Consider the following 18,420-nt stretch of genomic DNA (forward strand, 5'->3'; position numbering starts at 1 on the left):
CCTTGAACGCCTCCAGAGATGGGGCACCCACAGCCTGTGCCAGGGATTCACCACCTCTGAGTAAAGAATTTTTTCCTCACATCTGACCTAAATCTCTCTTCTTTTGGTTTAAAGCCATTCCCCCTTGTCCTATCACTATTGGACCGTGTGCAAAGTTGCTTTCCCTCCTGTTTATAATCTCCCTTTAAGTACTGAAAGGCTGCAGTGAGGTCCCCGCAGAGCCTGCTCTTCTCCAGGCTGAACAAGCTCTGCTCCTACTTTCTAAGCAGGAGAGGTGCTCCAGCCCTCTGATTATCTTTGTGGTGTCCTTTGGATCTGCTCCCACAGCCCCACATTTCTCTGTGCTGAGGGCTCCAGATCTGGACGCAGTACTGCAGATGGGGCCTCACAAGGGCAGAGCAGAGGGGCATGATCCACTCCCTGCCCTGGTGCCACTCCTCAGCCGATGCAGCTCAGGATGCAGTTGGCCTTCTGGGCTGCAGGTGTGTGCTGCTGGCTGAAGTCCAGCTTTTTGTCAATCAGGAACCCCAAGTCCTTCTCCGCAGGGCTGCTCTCAACGAGCTTTTCCCCCATTCTGTACACATGTCTAGGATTGCCCTGACCCAAGTGCAACTCTTTGTTGAAACTTGTCACGTTCATGTGGGTGAACCTGTTCAATTTTCAGGCTTGTCCATGCCTCTTCGGATGGCATCCCCCCTTCCTTCTGTTGTGTCAGCTGCACCACTCAGCTTAGTGTCATCTGTAAACTTGCTGAGGGTGCACTCAATCCCAGCATCTATGTCATTGAAAAAGATATTGAAGATGAGTGGTGTCCCCCAGGGGTCAGTGCTGGGACTGATACTCTTTAGTATCTTCATCAGTGACGTTGACAGTGGGGTCAAGTGCACTCTCAGCAAGCTCAGCAAACCCCAATATGTGGGGTGCAGTCGATGCACCAGAGGGACCTAGATGAACTTGATCAGCAGGCCCAAGTGAACCTCATGAGGTTTGACAAATGCAAATGCAAAATCTTGCACCTGGGCTGAGGCAGCTCTCACTACCAATACAAGCTGGGGGATAAAAGGATTGAGCACAGCCCTGCTGAAAACGACATGGGGGTACTGGTGGATGGGAAGCTGGACATGAGCAGCAATGCATCCTCAGCCCCAAAAGCCAACTGTATCCTGGGCTGCATCGAAGGAAGCGTGGCCAGCAGGTCCAGGGAGGTGATCCTGCCCCTCTGCTCTGCACTGTGAGGCCTCAGCTGGAGCACTGCATCCAGATGTGGAGTCCTCAGTACGGGAGAGACATGGACACAAAAAGGTCCACCCCAGGATCCAGCTGTGGTGTCCTTGTGCATTGCAGAGGGGTTGGAGTAGATGGCCTTTAAAGGTCCCTTCCAACTCTAAAGATTCTGTGATTCTCAGAACACCAATCCCAAGAGAGGCTCATCACTGGCCTCCAACTGGACATAGAGCCATTGACCACAACCCTCTGGCTGCAGTTGCATCCAAATAATTCTTTATCCACTAAATAGTCAACTCTTCAAATCCTCTCTCTCCAATTTAGAGATAAGAGTGTGGCGTTGAGCCATATCAAAAGCCTTGCAGAAGTCCTGGGAGATGACATCAGTTGCCCATTCTTTGTCCACTGATGGTATCCTATCATCATAGAAGGCCACCAGACTGGTCAAGCCCAATGTGCCCTTGGTGAAGCCATGCTTGCTGTTGTGGATCATCTCCTTGTCTTGCATATGCTTTAATGTAGCTTCCAGGAGCATGTTCCATGATCTTCCCAAGCACTGACATGAAGTTCACTGGCCTGTAGATCCTCAGGTCTTTCTTTATCCTTTTCTTAAAAATGGGAGGGAAGTCACCAGGGACTTCACCTGACAGCTGTGACTTTCCATATATGATGGAATACAGCTTGGCAACATGAGGATGAGGGCAGAGGCAGAGACAGATCCTTATCCATAGCCAGTGGTACTTCACAGATCTCTTTGAAGAAATGTAATAGTACTGAAATACTCTCTAGTATTATGGCAACTTTTTTTTTTTACGTCAGTATTGTGAAAAATTCAATGTGTTGTCTGCTACTGCCTTCTCTTGCGCATGTGTTTGAGAGCAAAACAAGCCCTTAGGTAAGATAAAGTACTCTTTCTACAAAGGTTTAAATAGAGAAAGCATTTCCATATCTGTTGGGTGCCTGGTAGGTTTTCGGTGGGGAGATGGCAGTTGCAGGAATAGTGCAGGACTATTTTATCTACATATGATGTAGGATACGAGAGTACAAGAAGTGAAGGGAAGGAGTGAGGTGTGTGAAGGGGTGAGTCCAGATGAGCTGTCTGCAACGTTGCAGCACTTGCTAGAGCTGGCTCCTTCTTCTGTTTGGTCCTTTCGGTATTTTAATATTTAACAAAGGAGACAGAAAGAAATTCAAAGATGTCAGACTTAGATCAAGAGTAGGCTTGGCTTGCTGACCTCATTCTCCAGTTTTTAAGGTGTTCTATGTGGGATCAGAACAGTGGGCCTGCAGTGTGATCCAAGTGGCCAGTCAGTCTCCGTGGGGAATGAAACATGAGATGGCCGTGCCAGGATCTGCACTCTTCTGAATGATTGTCAAATGTCCCAGGATGATCAGCAGGCAACAGCAGGCCCTGTTCTTTGGAAGAAGGCCACAGTTTGTAGATTGACAGACAACGGAAAGATCTTAAATACAAGCTCAAGTGTGAAGCCTGTTCTGGGCCATTTGTTTCTACTGCATTTGCTGGGGTCAGAAAGTGGGAAAGGGGAGGGGGGGGGGGCTGCTGTGTTCCAGCAGTCTTCATAGTTCAGTGTTTATGAGAGAAAATGTTTTCAGCTCTGCACAGAGCCTCCATTTTGCCTGTTTGCTGCCTCCTGCTGCTTCTGTTCTCAGTGGCCATACCCATACTCAATTCCCTATGTGAATACTTGCTGAAGCCTGCTTGGCTGGCTGTGCTGCTCTCTTTCCCCTCAACCTTCCCTCTCTGTCCAAACCAATTATAGCTCTGGTTCTTTAGTGATCATTCCCCTTCTTTCTTCCTTCCTTGTCCTCCAGGCATCCAGGCACAAGGAATATCTAAGACTTTTAATGACCCGGGAGGGCAATGAGCTGGGGCTTTGGGAACTACGGAGGATGTGGGTTGCTAATTTGGAGATGCAGCTAAGCACTGTTGCTTAGGGTTTGCAGCCATAATGGGTGCTTTTTTACTGTAAAATGTAAGTTGGAACATAACATAAGAGCAGCTTTTCTGGCTCAGAAAAGATTCCCCTGGGCCTGCAATGCTACGTCTAACAGCAGCTGTAGCAGATGGCTCCAGTAGGCAGTGACAGGGCACTGTACAAAGCAGCAGTCTCCAAACTCTTTTGGTCTTGCATTCCTATCATTACTAATATGAACAGAGATTGAAAAAGAAACGTGACAAAGACGAAATAATCTCAATTAAAAAAATATTTTAATGGTACAAAAAATCTTTTCTTCCTGCATCCCACTGTACCCCTTGGGGTGCACACATCCCATTTCAGTGACCACTAGAATACTTTTTCCACATATTTTTTCAGTCTTCAACTGTTGATACCTCAGAGAAGTTTCTAAGCCAAAAATATTTTCTATGTCTTTAACATCTCTTTGAAAAGTAGTTCTACAGACTCACTACCCACTGTGTCAAACCACCCCATTTTGTCTGTGAACCTGACTCGTAGGTTCCTCTGCTGGCTATGGTTTATGCACCAGATGGGACAGTGAACAGTCAGTCTCCATCTGCCCTCTCCAGGCTGCTCGTGATTTTGCAGAGCTCTTGGAAATGCCTGCTTAAGATTATCATCATAATTTACTTTTACCTCATTAATATTCTATAACCAATTATTTATCCATAATAGATGCTATGGCCTCATAGTTTCATTAAAAGAATCTGTAGAGAGAGTCATACAGATTCACAGAATTGTAGGGGCTGGAAGGGACCTCAAGAGATTATGCAGTGCAACCCCTCTGCCAAAGCAGACTCCCTAGACCAGGTTGCACAGGTAGGTCTCCAGGCAGGTGTTGAATATCTCCGGAAGAGACTCCACAGCCTCCCTGGGCAGCTTGTTCCAGTGCTCCGTCATCTCCACCGTGAAGAATTTCTTACATTTGTGTGGAACTTCCTGTGCTCCAGAGAGGGTTTGCAGAATTGCATAATCCCAGAACTGTAGGGTTGGGAGGCACCTCTGGAGCTCCTTTACTCCGCCCACCACAACAGTTCTCTGCAGCACTTAGTTGCACAGTGCCCAGAAGAGTTTGGGATCTCCAGAGGAGACTCCCCCACCTCTCTGGGCTCCGTCCCAGGGCTCTGCCACCCTCACAGCACAGAAATTCCTCCTCATGTTCAGATGGAACTCCTGGGCTGCAGTCTGTGCTGGCTGCTCCTTGTCCTGGCGTTGAGCACCACCAAACAGAGCCCGGCCCCCTCCCCTGCCTTTCCCTTCAGATCTCCATCAGCACCACTCAGATCCCTCAGCCTTCTCTCCTCCACGCGCACAGCCCAGGGCTCTCAGCCTGCCCCATCAGGAGGTGCTCCAGGCCCCACCATCTCCGCATCCTCCACTGGGCTTTCTCCAGCAGTTCCCACCTGCCTGGAACTGGGCAGCCCAGCACTGGGTGCACTGCTCCAGCTGTGCCCCCCCAGGCCAGAGCAGAGCGGAGGATCACCTCCCTCATCCTGCTGGCCACACTCTCTGCAGTGCATTCCAGGGTCCCATTGGCCTCCTTGGCCACCAGCACACACTGCTGGCCCATAGTCATCCTGTGGTCATCCACTGGTTGCCTGTTGGCCACCACGACCTCCAGGTCCTTCTCTACTGAGTTTCTTTCCAGCTTGGCCTTCATCCTGTTCTGATATTGCAGTTATTCCTTGTCACATGTAGGATTTTACACTTGCAATTTCAAATGACTTTTATGTATGATAGTTTTTATTTATATATTGGTTCAAATGTATATATAATGTGTGTGTGCATTGTGTATTTTCACAGATAGGTAAAGATCTCTAATAAATATTTTCATTCTTCTTAGAGAGGAACTAAAATCTTTCCTCTGTTTTGAGGAAACAATTGTTTTAATGGTGTTTTTCCTTGAAGAATATAAACCTCAGTATGACATCAACTTTGCTGAGTGTCTTATTCAGCATTAAGTTTGCAATCTCACCTAAAGGGAAATTCCAGAGCATGCTGAAGTCAACATGAATGTCTGGACTTTAGAATACCTGCAGGGGCTGCTGACAAAGTATCACTTTCCTTTTCTTCTTGATCAGAGACATGACCTTTTCTTAAAGGGTTCTTGTCATATCATGAACTTGTGATGCTCTCCAGCATAGGTGGGGGCAAAGGCTTTCAATGGAAAATGCTTTACTGTAATGCTTCCGTAGTTCAGCTCTGCGTGTTACAGTGTCCCTACTGATCACAGCAATCAGTTGGTCCATTCAAAATGTGGAGTACTGTAGAAGTCACTTTGCTTTTGCTTTGATTAGCATGTGGACTGCACCTATTTGAACTGTGCATTGCATGCCATGCCAGCTTTGGTAAGAAGGTAGAGCTGTCTGCTGTAAGCTGGCCTGAATGTTACTGACCACTGAGTGCTTTCCCATATCCAGTGTTTTTCATCTCTGTTTCCCGTCTCCATTATCACTGTGTTCTGCTTTATGATGTCCAGGGAGTTCCAATTCAGATCTCTTGTGCTCTGTGTTGCTGCTTATATGTAAGGTTGGTAAAAATGGGGAACTTGCAGGAGCTAGAGTGCGATTGTGTACAAATGTCATTGCAGCTGGAGAAGCAGGGACCAAACTGTCTCTTTTTTTCTGTTTTGCTTCTTCCCTAGCGACCTGGGATGCCATCAGGAGCTCGAATGCCCCATCAGGGGGCTCCCATGGGTCCCCCAGGCCCTCCATATGTTGGAAGCCCCTCGGTGAGACCTGGGATGCCCCAGACTGTGATGGAAACAACGAGAAAACGTACTGCACCACAGCAGGTCCAACAACAGCAGGTGCAGCAGCAAGTGCAGCAGCAGCAGCAAGCTACTCAGAACCGAACTAGGAGGTGAGTATTCCAGAAAGGAAGGGTGGGGAAAAACTGAGGAAGAAAATCTTTATTTAGTAATAAGTAAGAGCTTTAAAACTGAATGAGACAAACCAGAAGATTTATATAGCGTCAGTTTCTTAAAGCAGGAAAAAAAATGGTAAATTTTACTCTACTTTGTTTACTCCTACTTTGTTTAGGAATGGTCTCTAAAGATAATGACCTTTAATAAAGTCTGTTTCTGCTGATGAAATGCTTTCACCTTGTGGATATATCAGGCTATAGAGCTGGCCATCACATTTAGCCCATAAAGTTAATGATCAATTCTTTTCTAATATAATGCAATTATTGTATAATTTGTTTTCTGTTCTCTACAGTTTATCTAATTTCTGACTGGCTAACAAATTGGTTTGTAAACAAGAGACAAGTGGAAGAGATTTTTTTGTTGGTAATGTGAATACTTGTACTATGGTCACTCAGATGAGTGGTCATAAAACTTGCAATTTGTAGGCATTGCTGCGTTTAAGGAGAGAGATACCCATGGGGATTTTTCTAGAATCTGAGGTGTTTTTTTTTTTTTTTAAGGAGCTTTCTTTCAATTATATGTATGCTTTTACAGTGCTGATTACATTCTGTCTTAAATAATATTTTTCCAGTTTCTTTCTGCAACTTATTAGACCTTATCATACTTGTGTTCTGAGGTGTGAGCCAGTTCCTGATAGGGTGCAATCACCTAGGTTTGACTGCCTTTTGCAAGATGCTTATGGGTATATATAGGATCATACAGTGTTCTAGTGGTGTCATCATATCCAGTTTTAGGTAAAACATGATTTCCTAGGATCAGTGCTTCAGGAGCCCTACTCTATCTATTGTATACGCCTTGGGTCAGCAAGCCAGACTTGAGAATGATTATGTCTTGGATGCATCTGGAAAGGACACAAGTCCTGAGAGAATTAATATATTAAGGTTCAACAAGATTAAATATTGAAGGAATGTGTGTGGGTGCAGCATGAGATGCATGTGCGTCACGAAGCCTTGCCCATGCACCAGCAAAAATGTGCATTCCATGGCACCTCCCAGGAGACTGCACACAAGAACGCCTAGCCCTCAAATAAATGGGATAGATACAACCTGAAAAATTGCCTCAGCTGGATGATGAAGTTAAACTTCAGTCATTAACCAGTTTCCAGGGATAATTAAAGAAGAATAGTTTGTTTCCTAAAAGTCAATGCCATAAATCACAGAAGGAAGCAGTTCCTCCCTCCCCGTTCTAAATTTCAATTTTTAATTTCTAGCAATTATCACAACTATTGTGAGTCCACCAATGCATGTTAGGTACTCAGGGAAGTTTCTATTTCTTGTGCCGTACTGTCACTCCAGATAATGTTTTCAGTGTTTTCCCCTGGTTCATTCCCACCTCCCTGTCATTTCCCATTCCCTGAAAAACTTTCCTAGTTTTTCAGGCAGACTTTTCTGGAACGTTGGGTCCCATCCTGGGATTAATTGAGCCCCATGTTTCATGACAAAAAAAGGGCCAAGAAAGTATAATTTTCCTTTCTTGACAGGTTTGTAGGAGAGAAAGCAGATAAATCTCTTTTTGTAACAGATTCTTGGAAAACTTTTTAGAGCCAAGTTGTTGGGGTTTTGTCATGTTGGTTTTTTTTTGCTATTTAGCTGAAAGCCTTTGGGTTGCTGCGAGTGCATATTCCACTTCTCTCTAGAGGATGGAGTTTGCTCCAGAATCTGTGAAGAGTTTCAGTGCAGTTTTAATTTTTGTCATTTGCAGAAGGTGTTGGAGATTTAAACCACATAATGTTCCGGTCCCATTATTTCTGCACTTTTAAAAAAAGGACATTGTTCATCTGTGAAATTGTGTGTGACTGTGTGCATAAATTTTCTACCCAAGGAAGGATGTAGTTTTCACCTCCAAGAACAAAGAGCTCCTCAGATTTAGGCTTCTGTGCAGATGGGGAAGAATCTGGTATTTCAGGCCAGGCTTATTATTAGCAAAGGTAAGAAGGGAGTTGGCCACACTGGTGTGTGCGGGAGCAGCTTTGATGTGGACGTGGCTGATGACAGAATTCCTAGATGAAAGGTGTGTGTGGAAGGGCATCCCTGTGACGTAGCATATGAGCAGCAGGCAGTCGTCTTTACCTCATTTGTCTGTGTCACAGATGGAGTGATTAACCTTCTGCTTAAGATAAAGGCCTCACAGCTTATGGAGGTGAAGAGTAAGGCTTCAATTTCCTCTTGGCCTTGCTAGAGAAAGTGAGGTGACAGTTTGATGGGAGCAAAAGCTTTTCAGAATCTGAAGACTTCAAAGTACAATGTATTTGGCAGTCTTCCCAGCAGTACCATTTCTGAGGCATATATAGATTGGCTGTATGCATACGAACACAGGAGTGTGTTGAAAAGCATACATCTATAAATGTGCTTGTGTATGGGCACGGACACATTATGCATATGCACTACAGGCACACGTTTATCTTCTCACATTGACATTCATAACATGAGTGATGAACAAGCATGAAAACATAAACTGACAGCGTTGAAAGTCATTCATTTCAGTAAAATGAGTGTATATATGTAAGGGTGCATAAATATGTGTGTTTTCGTACACAAATCAACATTGCCACTCAATTTTGGACATAAATGAATGCATGCTCAGATCCATTTGAACAAGATCACATTCAGCTTACAGGCACTCACCTCTTCCTTGTGCATGGACGTAGATATGTCTGTGCACACTTCCACACATGTACTGTCCTTCGACATGCTCTTTCTGCATCCATGGATGGCATGTGCACGTACTTGCATACACTGCTGCTCTGCACCATAGAAGATGCTGTGATCAAAGAACTTGCGTACTTCTTTCCAAGATGCATAACAGACAGCCTTGATTTGTTCTTAGCTAACTACCTCCCCAGGCTGCTGAGAGAAGGGGTCCTAGGTCCTGGGCATGGGTGAGACCCTTTTGCTGATGCATGCACAGCTGTGCACCAGCATGTGGAGATGTCAGGATAATTTAGCAGGTGGCCTCGTTACTCCTAGATCTGTCACCATGGTAACGTGTTTTTTTCTTTAAAAAATGTACAGTGCCAAGAGGAGGAAGATGGCTGACAAAATTCTCCCTCAGAGGGTGAGTCGCTTTCATTTCCTATTCCCTTCACAATCAGTTCAGCATCTTACCGTAATTAGAGGGATTTTAGAAAATACTTTCACTTTTTGTTTAAAAATCTAATTAAAAAGTAAGTAGGCAGTGGGTGAAAGTCTAGAGAGCCAGGCTGGGGCTGGGGTCGGGGGCTGGGAGCGTGGGGTGCAGCCTGGCCTGTGTCATCCTCTTGTGCTGGGTTAGCTGTGCCAGCACTGCCACTTACTGGATGGACAGTGGTGCTGGACTGTGAAGTACATGACTTGATGCTGGGGCCCTTTGAGGCTTAAAGATGTTTTTGATGAATTTTTGAGGCTGGTTCAGAGTGCAGTTGTGCTTGCAGGAGGTGGACTTTTCTTAGTTCTCCTTGGCCCAGAAGACCTGACAGTTTCTAATTTTTGCAGTTGCGTCTTAGAATCTAAATAAACAGCAGAGTTCAAGAGGCCTGTGTTATTCAATTATTAATTCTCTTATCTCTGCAGATATGTCTTTTAGTTGCTGACTATGCTTGATCCTCAATGCTTAAATCTTCCACTTCCTTTTTAAACATAAGGATTTCTCTTTCATTATTCCCAGGCTTCTCTGTTTCCGTCCCCTACTTAGTATAGTTCCCCTAAAACCTGCATGGTCCCAAAGGACAAGACCCTTGAGTCTTCAAAGTGCATACACTCATCATAAGGTAGTCCCATTTTCTTTGGCTTCTGTTGATCTTTCTGGGCTCAGAATTCTTTTCAGAGGTGCGTAGCTCTCTTCTTCACATCTGCCTTTCAACTACTAGTGTAAACCCACACTCTGCAGCAACCTCTTCTGTGACATTTTGAAGGTACCTAGTTACAACCAACTGAAGAAATGAGCCCTTTTTGGTACACCTAATGACAAATTTTCACTTCCTGTCACTCTGTGATAGTACAGTCTTCATGAGTTAGGCATTCATTTTCTCATGCTGCTGTCTTGAAAGGAGTAGGCTGCTATGAAATCCAGAGGTTTGAATTACTTGTAGTTTCCATGGTGTGTTAAAGCCTCATTCCTTCTTAGGGTCTGTACTTTCTTAGAATGAAAGCTAGATTTCTTGTCTGTCTCACAATTGTTTTTCAGAGACAATCATCTGTTATGGATGACATTTTAAACATATGTATACTTAAAAGCTTTTTTTTTTTTCTTCCTTTATCTGGTGCCTTTACTAGATGCAAAGGTCTCAAACGGAGGTAGCCAAACTTCTCTGGCAATAGAAGACTTAACACATCTTTATCAAATTTGTGATAAGTTTTAATAGATGGAGCCTACCCTTCACATAAATCAAAAAGCTTAACCAGTGCTTGCACCATTCAGAACCATGCTGTCTCCAAATCTTCCTGTCTTTCATCCCCTTTGTTACTGTCAGCCAGTAATTTTAACTGATGCAGTAATAAGACAACACAAATTGCTAGAGTCCTGTCTGTAATGGAGTTCTTATCAGTGCACTTGAAGTGATGATATCAGTGGTATGATTTTGTGTCTGGATTAAAGTCCTTCTTTAGGCACAGTCAAGTGTATCAGAACCTCCTTATTCTCACCATTCAGGAGATAGCGAAACACTGTGTAAATCAGTGTCCTGTCAAGTGGAAGATTTACACTGTGGATAAGGAATGAAATGAAACGGGGGGTAAAAGTTCCAACTTCCCAAATCTACTTCTTGAGTGATTTTCAGCCAGCCAGCATTTTTTGCCACAGGAGTTCTGCAGACTCTTCCTTGTGTTTCCTGGGAACTGTGAACTGTTACATTAAACACATTTTACTGCTGAGAACTGTCTGATGTAATAGAAAAGGGGGTGAGTGCTCAGGATTAGTTGCTGAGATAGTCAGGTAGCTGCATGGCTAACCAGCTGCGGGACTTCCAGGTTCCTTTACGAAGACTGTGCTTTGGCTGGAGCCTGTTGCTAATTGGTGGGGTGCTTTTCTGCTGCAGTTCAGCTATTTGACATGAACTTAATTTTATGTAGGTATAATTGTATAAGAATAGTCCAGCCTACCAAACTGTTGCACACTGGAAGATATTACAGAACTGTAGGGAACTTCCTGTCACATCCAGTCTTGTTCACTCTGTTGTAGAAGCCATCTCATGCAATTACTGCCTCAAGACTAATTAGCTTCCTTACTTCTGAGGTATTTTAGATTTGGCAGCTTCTCCTCCACACTTTTTTTTTTTTTTTTGGTTGTTGTTAGGCTTAGCTAGGCTAGTGCTTTTAGTTTTCCAAATACACATGGCTCCCTGTGATTCTAATCCTCACAGTCGTTCATGATGTCTATTCTAGGCTAAAGTCACATCTTTTAAACTTCTTTAAATTTTAATTCTGGGGAAACTAGAACTATACATATCGTATCACCAATACTTGAAAAGCAGTAAGACATTTTTATGTCCACCAGAGAGAGCAAGAGATGTCCATTAGAATTAGATTTTCTTTTTTCACAGCCTTTCCACAGTGATACAGCATATAGTCATTCTATGATTGACTAATACTCACAAGTATTTCTATTTTTTGCAAGTGATGAATTCCCGTGTTAGAGCAGTAATTATTGGTATAGACTTTGAGGAACATGATCTTGTGCTTTGTAATGTTATATTTCATCCCATTTCTACGACACATTTCTCAGCTTCCTTACATTCTTTATCATTAAGCTTTGTTTTGTTACTTTTTTTTTTTTTTAATGCTAGATCTATTAATACAATTACCTGAATCAAATCATTTTCAAGACCAGTCCATGGGGTACTTTCTGCTTATTTTTTTTTTTTCCATGCCAGTTCTTTACCACATCATTTTTGTTCAAATCTCCACATTTTCAGTCTTAGGTAGCTCTTCCCTTTATGACTGCATGTTAAATGTTTTACTTAAATGAAGTAGACTGGATCTGTTGAGTATCTTTTGTCTAAAATGCAATTTTAATGAACAGAAAGAGACTTCATTAAGTCTAGGCTGACATACTGTAATATAACAAGGTTTAGAGGTTTTTGTAGTGTGTTCAACATTAATTACAGTTCTGTGCCGCAGCATATGCTGTATGTTTTCTTTACATCTGGATCCTTTCTTTTTTCTCATTAATACCCTCATTAAATTTCAGAAAAGTTCATAGACATCTTCATTCATAGTTGCGTATGCAGATATCATCAGCTGACATGGCCTTTCTGACCTGAGTCTATAAGGTGTGCTTCAGTTTTGACCTCAGGCCACAAACTGCCCTTTGAGAAACATGACTGCACATCCAACTGCTCTTCTTTCTTTGTTCCAGCATGTCTTCTCATTACTTCTGGTCAGTGTCTATCTTTTTCTGTACGTAGTTTTCCAGATATTGTGACTGTGATTCACTGTTCTGTTTCTTCAGCTTTTATGCCTACTCACTCTAATGCAACAAGCTCTACTGAAAATTCTTCTGTCTCCACAGCTGTGCATCTCTTTTCCCTATTTAGCTTGCTGAGTGGCGTGCAACTTTAGAACAGGAAACTATGCCTCCTTCATCTTGCTGCTCACTGTTAGTTACTGTCTTTCTCAGTGCTTCCCAGATTCTTCAGAAAACTTCTTGTCTAGCTGTGTTGATGGGTTTTGATACAGCTGTCCTTTCTTTTTAATCCTCTCTTCTTCATTCTCTTTATAAACAGTCAGCTCCTGCTGCTGGGATTCCTCTGCTCTACTCTCATATTATGATAGCTGTCCTGTTGTTCTGTGGTTACTGCATGACCATTGTCCACCTTTTTCTCCATCTTTGCCAGGATGAAGTGAGACATATCTGGATCTGCTATTTGTTCATAAGGAAGAAATGGCAATCTTAGCAGTAGCAAAGATGAAATAATGAAGTGGAATTGAATCTGTGACCAAGAGATAGCAGTGGATGGATTTCATTTATCTTGGCTTTTGCAAATTTTTCAGCACTTTTTCCCATTATATTCTTGTATTCAAGTTGATACATTCTGGTCTAGTTAAGTGGACAACCATACGAGTTAAAATATAGTTGAATGATTGTTCTTAGAGAATAATGTCCAATGGGTCACACAGTCCATTGTGGAAGACGTGGATAACCCAAGTATCACAGGGATCTGTCATAGCAGCTGTTCTGTTAAGCACCTTTGTCACTGACCTGGAGGAGGCAGTTGATGTGCTTGCTGTATTATGCTGGGCTGTATTAGCCTGAGTGGTGCCATCAGGTCAAGGAAAGGGGCTATTCCCTGCTATGCCACACTTTTGAAACTGCACCTGAACTTCTGGACACAGGCCAGAAAGAAACTGGGGTTAAACCCACAGTGGGCCACGTGGGCCAGGATGGAGCGTGTGTCTTCCAAGAGAAGCTGCTAGATCTGGCTCCCACCTCCATGTACTCTGTTTTTTTTTTCTTTTTTTTTCTTTTTTTTTCTTTTTTTTTTTGACATTAGAAATCATTCAGAAATTCCCTACTTAACTCTGCTCATCTTTTGCCAGGCCTTCTCAACTCTGCACACTGGTCTGGATTGTTCCCCTGTGCTTTGAAAAGACTGTCCTTGAAGGTCAGCCCATGTCCCCTGAGCTCCTTTGTCCTTTAAGGATCCCTGCTATCCCATGGAATCCTTCTGAGCAAATACCTGAATATGCCAAAACTTGCTCTTCTGAGGTCCTGATCTTGCTCTCTTCACAGAGCATCCCACGCTCCACTATCTCATTCTTTTTCTGCAGCCAGGGCTGCCTTTAGTCTTCATATCCACAACCAGTTCTTCCTTCCTTGTTTGTAATAAGTGCAGCAAAGCACATCATCACCTGTGTTAAGAAGTTGTCATCAATCCAATCCAGAAATCTCCTTAGTGCTTATGTCCCTAGGCAAATATCAAGGTGGTTAAAGTCCTCTGTAAGTACGAGGGCCTGCTACAGTGGAGCATTTTAAAGCTGTCTCAAAGGCTCTGTCTTCTCCTTGATCAGGTGCCTTGTAGGAGATGCATCCCAGTCTCAGCTGTTTTAGCGCAACGCTCACCTTTTAGATGAGGCTTTTGTGTAGTGTACAACTGGTTCTCATTGCCTTCCAAGACATCACACTGCCAGTCATAGAAGCTATCCCATGATGTTTTGGTTATCCAAGAAATAGTAGTGCTGCAACTGGATTTGTACTGGATTCTAGTACTGCTGACTTTGGATTCCATCTATTTGTTTGTTTCACAAGCTGTGTGTTTGTTTACAAGCACATGCATACTGTGCTCCCTTTACAAGGAAGTTGTGAGCCTTCCTCATTATGCTGTTCCTGCTCACTGTCCTCATTGCCCCAATTCTACTTTTTTGCATTGTTTGGCTATCATCAATATAAAATAAGACCATGGAAATGAAGGATAAAAGCACAGAGATTAATAATGTGCTCTTATTATTTTAAAATTTTTGAAATATTTGAATTTTCACAATAGAAAGAAAAAGATCCTCAGCCCCTAGAAAAACCCTACCTTACTAATGCTAATTTGTTCCAGTTATCCATGTAATTATAAGAGAGGATTTAGCATACATGCTTCAAAATATCAGATGATGAGTTCCTGCTGCTAGGTAATTTTTGTAGCTTCTCAAAATAGAAAAAGATAATTCAGGTCTTGAAGTACTCTTCACACATTTATACTTAAAACTCTTGTAGAAGAGAGGAAGCTTGCATGAAAAGCTATGAGCTTTTCAGTTAGGGGAAAGTGCAAAAAGAAAATCTGTAGGTTGTACAGATCCTTATCACATATACACCAAGGTAACTGAGTTTCAGCTACCTACGAAGAAAACAGAAAAATGAATTATGTACTACTGGTTGCAGTTCAAAAATATCTTTTGCTTTTTAAGCAATTATGTTAGAGAAACAAATCAAATTATTCTTTGTGATGTGCTACTCCTGGGGCTTACCTTTGATTATTCTCTCATTCTTGAGACAAAATTGGGAAAGAGTATGGGCATAGATCATTATCATGCTTCCACTAAAATATTCCAGTACTGTATTGAGAAAACAGAAGACCATAAGAGTGGTCAAAACTGAGCTGAGTGAACCTTTGTTTTAGCTCAGTATTCTGCCTTCCCTGCAGCTGTACTATTGCCTACAAGAGAGTTAGAACACAGGTGTATGGGAACTGCTGAGTGGCAGAGTTGCTGAAGAGCAGAGGTTGCCTGAACCTCTGATTGATCACCTTAGGGGAGCAGTGGGTCAGCCATGGGAGCACAGGTGAAGGCAGTTCACCTTTGCTGCCAGAAGGGGTGGAGCCTGGCTGCACCTCTCCTAGACCCTTTTAAGAGCTGACTACCAGTGGGGAAGGGTCTCTTCTGGAGATCCCTCCTCTGGAGTTTTGCAGTGAGCCTAGGACATGGGTAAGCATTTTATCTATTCTCTTTTTGTTGTTATAATTTGCCTTGCTGAACTCTCTTGTTTATTTCATAATTGTAACATCTTTATATTCATTGATTATAACCAGGAAAGTATGTATAATTCTTCTCCCAAACAATTTTTTAACCTGCAGCCACTTGCATTCAGGGAATTATATGCAGTATTATCTTTATTGTCTAATTTTGGAGTGTGTGCTTTCTTAAATGATGGTTATAGATGGAATAGGAAATACCTTTTCCCTTTCATGTAGTAAGAGATATAAAAATGTAGGATAGAAATATTTATTGATGATTACTGTTTCTGCTAACTTATTAACAATTTTATTATGTCCTATCTGTAGTAGTTCTAGAACCAGCACGAGAAATTGTACCACAGCTGTAGTATATGCTTGAACTGGAGGGCTGCGTAGGCGAGCTCCCCACTTCATTGTGTGCCTGGGAGTTCATGAACTGACTATGCTGTGACTCAGAGGTAGAAGTCTGAAACTGTGTCCAGAATCTTTCAAACAACACAGTACAACGTGATTCATTTGCTCTGTGTTGAAGGAAGCTGAGGAAGCCTTTGCTCTCTGCAGGACAAGATAGTGGCATGGGGGTGTTTTCTCATATGTCAAGGTTTATATTCGCTATGTGGAGGAAAATTTTGCCTCGTTGTCCTTATTCTGCAAGCTGTCTGGTAGCTCTTGGATGCTTTCAGAGCAATGCTTGCTCTTCATGCTTTGTTCCTAAAAATATTTGTGTTCTTTTATTATTTGATGGTTGGACTGGGTGATCCTGTGGGTCTTTTCCAACCTTGGTGATTCTGTGATTAGTCAGTTGATAGTAAGACTGAGTAGCAGACAAGCAGCTAAAAATATAGTGGTTCAGTTAAAGCTGAACAGAATTTCATGGAATAAAAGTGAAGCACTTCTTTAGCTCCATGATTTCTACTTTTCAAAAGAATTGGTCTTGCTGCAAATAGTACAGGTGTTCTAGAATTTCAAAAGGAACAAACAAATAATATTGAAAGAGACATCCGATAGTCTTCATTGGTGTAAATACAGTAGGGAGTGATTGTTCATCCTGGAAAATAAAGAGATGACAGAAAACAATTAACCTCTGAAAAATGTATGAGCAGTGTGGAGAAGGTGCTTAGGGGCATCCTGTCCACTCCTGCTCCAACCCTACAAGAGGATGATATCAAGTGAAATAAACACTTGGCAGGTTCCAAGTGAACAAAATGAATTAGTTTGCAGACTGTCCCTGGTTGTTCTGAAACACCATACCTTAGGCTGTTGTAGGTGATAAAGGACATCAACTTTCAAATGCTGTCAGGGATTCAGTATTGGGAGAGACTGATACCTGGGATGACTTGGTGCAGTAGTGCTTATGTTCTTGCAACGCACAGTTAACATGTGTATACACAAGATATGATCATGAAACAGGATGATTTTACTAGGAACCTGTTAGGTTCCCAATACCAACAGGCTAAGTGAACAGATGCCAGATACGGCCAGCACTGTGAGTAGCTTCCCCACAACTTGAAGGTTTGATGTCAACACCATGGAACAGTTGTCCTTAGTAGCTCTTAATATGAAAGAAAAATGACTGTTTTTGATCCAGAAGAATCTTGGAGTTCTGTCTTGTGAAGTGAAATAGTTTAGTACACAATATGCACAAAGTGCTGAAGCTGTACCCACGCCTTGAGAAGCTCTCTTGCCTTGGCATGTTCCTCTTTGTCAGGCATTTCTCACATACATGCTTGTGTCTTAGAGGAAATTCAGACTGCAGACTTCTCATTTTAAAGCAAAACAGGAATACAGATTTGCTCTTAATTCTTATAGAACAGGTAATTTTAACAGTTGAATATTTTGATTATGTAGCTGAAAGCTGGAGTATTATAAAAATTGACATGGCAGTCCAGTAGAGTACTTTTGTACTTAGTTTCGTTTTTTTGTGGTTTGCTTGCTTAAGTTATTCCCAATTAAGAACTGACTTTTTCTTGTAAGGGTATGTGCCTATTTCGAGACTCAGATCTTTAGTATTTTCTCACTACACACAAATGAATCATGGGATGGTTTGGATTAGAAGGGACCTTGGAAGTCATCTGGTCCAACTCCTTCCCCTGTTCAAACAAGAGCTCTGAGAACAGGTTACCCAGAGCCATGTCAGCATTGCTTTTGAATATCTCCAAGAAGGAGAAGTATCTCCACAATATGAGAAACCTGTGGCCGGTGCTTGGTTACTCTTACAGTAAAGAAGTGTTTGCTGGTGTTCAGTGAGAATCCTGCATTCCAGTTTGTGCCAATTGCCTCTAGTCCTGTCACTGGGTACCCTACTGAGAGAAGCCTGTCTCCATCCTCTCTGCACCCTTCCTTCAGGTGTTCACAGACATTGATGAGATCCCCCTGATCTTTCTCTTCTCCGGACTGAATAGTCCCAGTTCTTTCAACCTCTCTGTGCAGGATAGGTGCTCCAGTCACTCTGTCACCTTTGTGATTCTTCACTTGACTCTGCAGGATGACCAGGTCTCTCTTGTGCTGAGTAGGAGACTTCTGTCTCTTTCTTCCTCCTAACCTACTTCTATCACATTCTCTGCTGACCTTTCTGGAATAAGGTGAATAAAAAGGGATATTCTTCTTACAGCTAATATGGCTTAGCTAATATATTAAATACCAGAAAAATTTAGTAAGAACTTAAGTTGACTCTGCATCTCTGGTCATATCAAAACTTAAATATTTAGGTCAATTTCATGTCAGCCAAGAAGATATGGCAACAGTGGTTGCCTTCCTAAATTGCAATTTTGACTTATCACAGGATCGTAGGATCCCAGAACTGTGGAAATTGGAAGGGATCTACCAGTCCAGCTCCTCTTCTAAAGCATGTTCCCTACAGGAGACTGCACAGGAAAGCATCC

The 18,420-nt window shown here is 42.6% G+C and overlaps 1 protein-coding gene across 7 annotated transcripts in view; it reads left to right on the forward strand.

The window, feature by feature from the left end:
* The window catches only part of SMARCD3 (SWI/SNF related BAF chromatin remodeling complex subunit D3), an 83,879-nt gene that overhangs the window by 34,291 nt on the left and 31,168 nt on the right, over nucleotides 1-18,420 (forward strand). For all 7 annotated transcript variants that reach the window (XR_016467959.1, XM_090143343.1, XM_090143341.1 and 4 more), the window contains 2 exons: nucleotides 5,848-6,065; nucleotides 9,141-9,183. Coding sequence is in view for 6 of the 7 variants with exons in the window: in XM_031613806.2 (XP_031469666.2) it covers nucleotides 5,848-6,065; nucleotides 9,141-9,183 (261 nt within the window). In the remaining variant the exon portion in view is untranslated. The remainder of the gene's footprint in view (nucleotides 1-5,847; nucleotides 6,066-9,140; nucleotides 9,184-18,420) is intronic.

This window comes from Phasianus colchicus, chromosome 6, assembly GCF_987193195.1.
Source record: "Phasianus colchicus chromosome 6, bPhaCol1.hap1.1, whole genome shotgun sequence".
NCBI lineage: Eukaryota > Metazoa > Chordata > Aves > Galliformes > Phasianidae > Phasianus > Phasianus colchicus.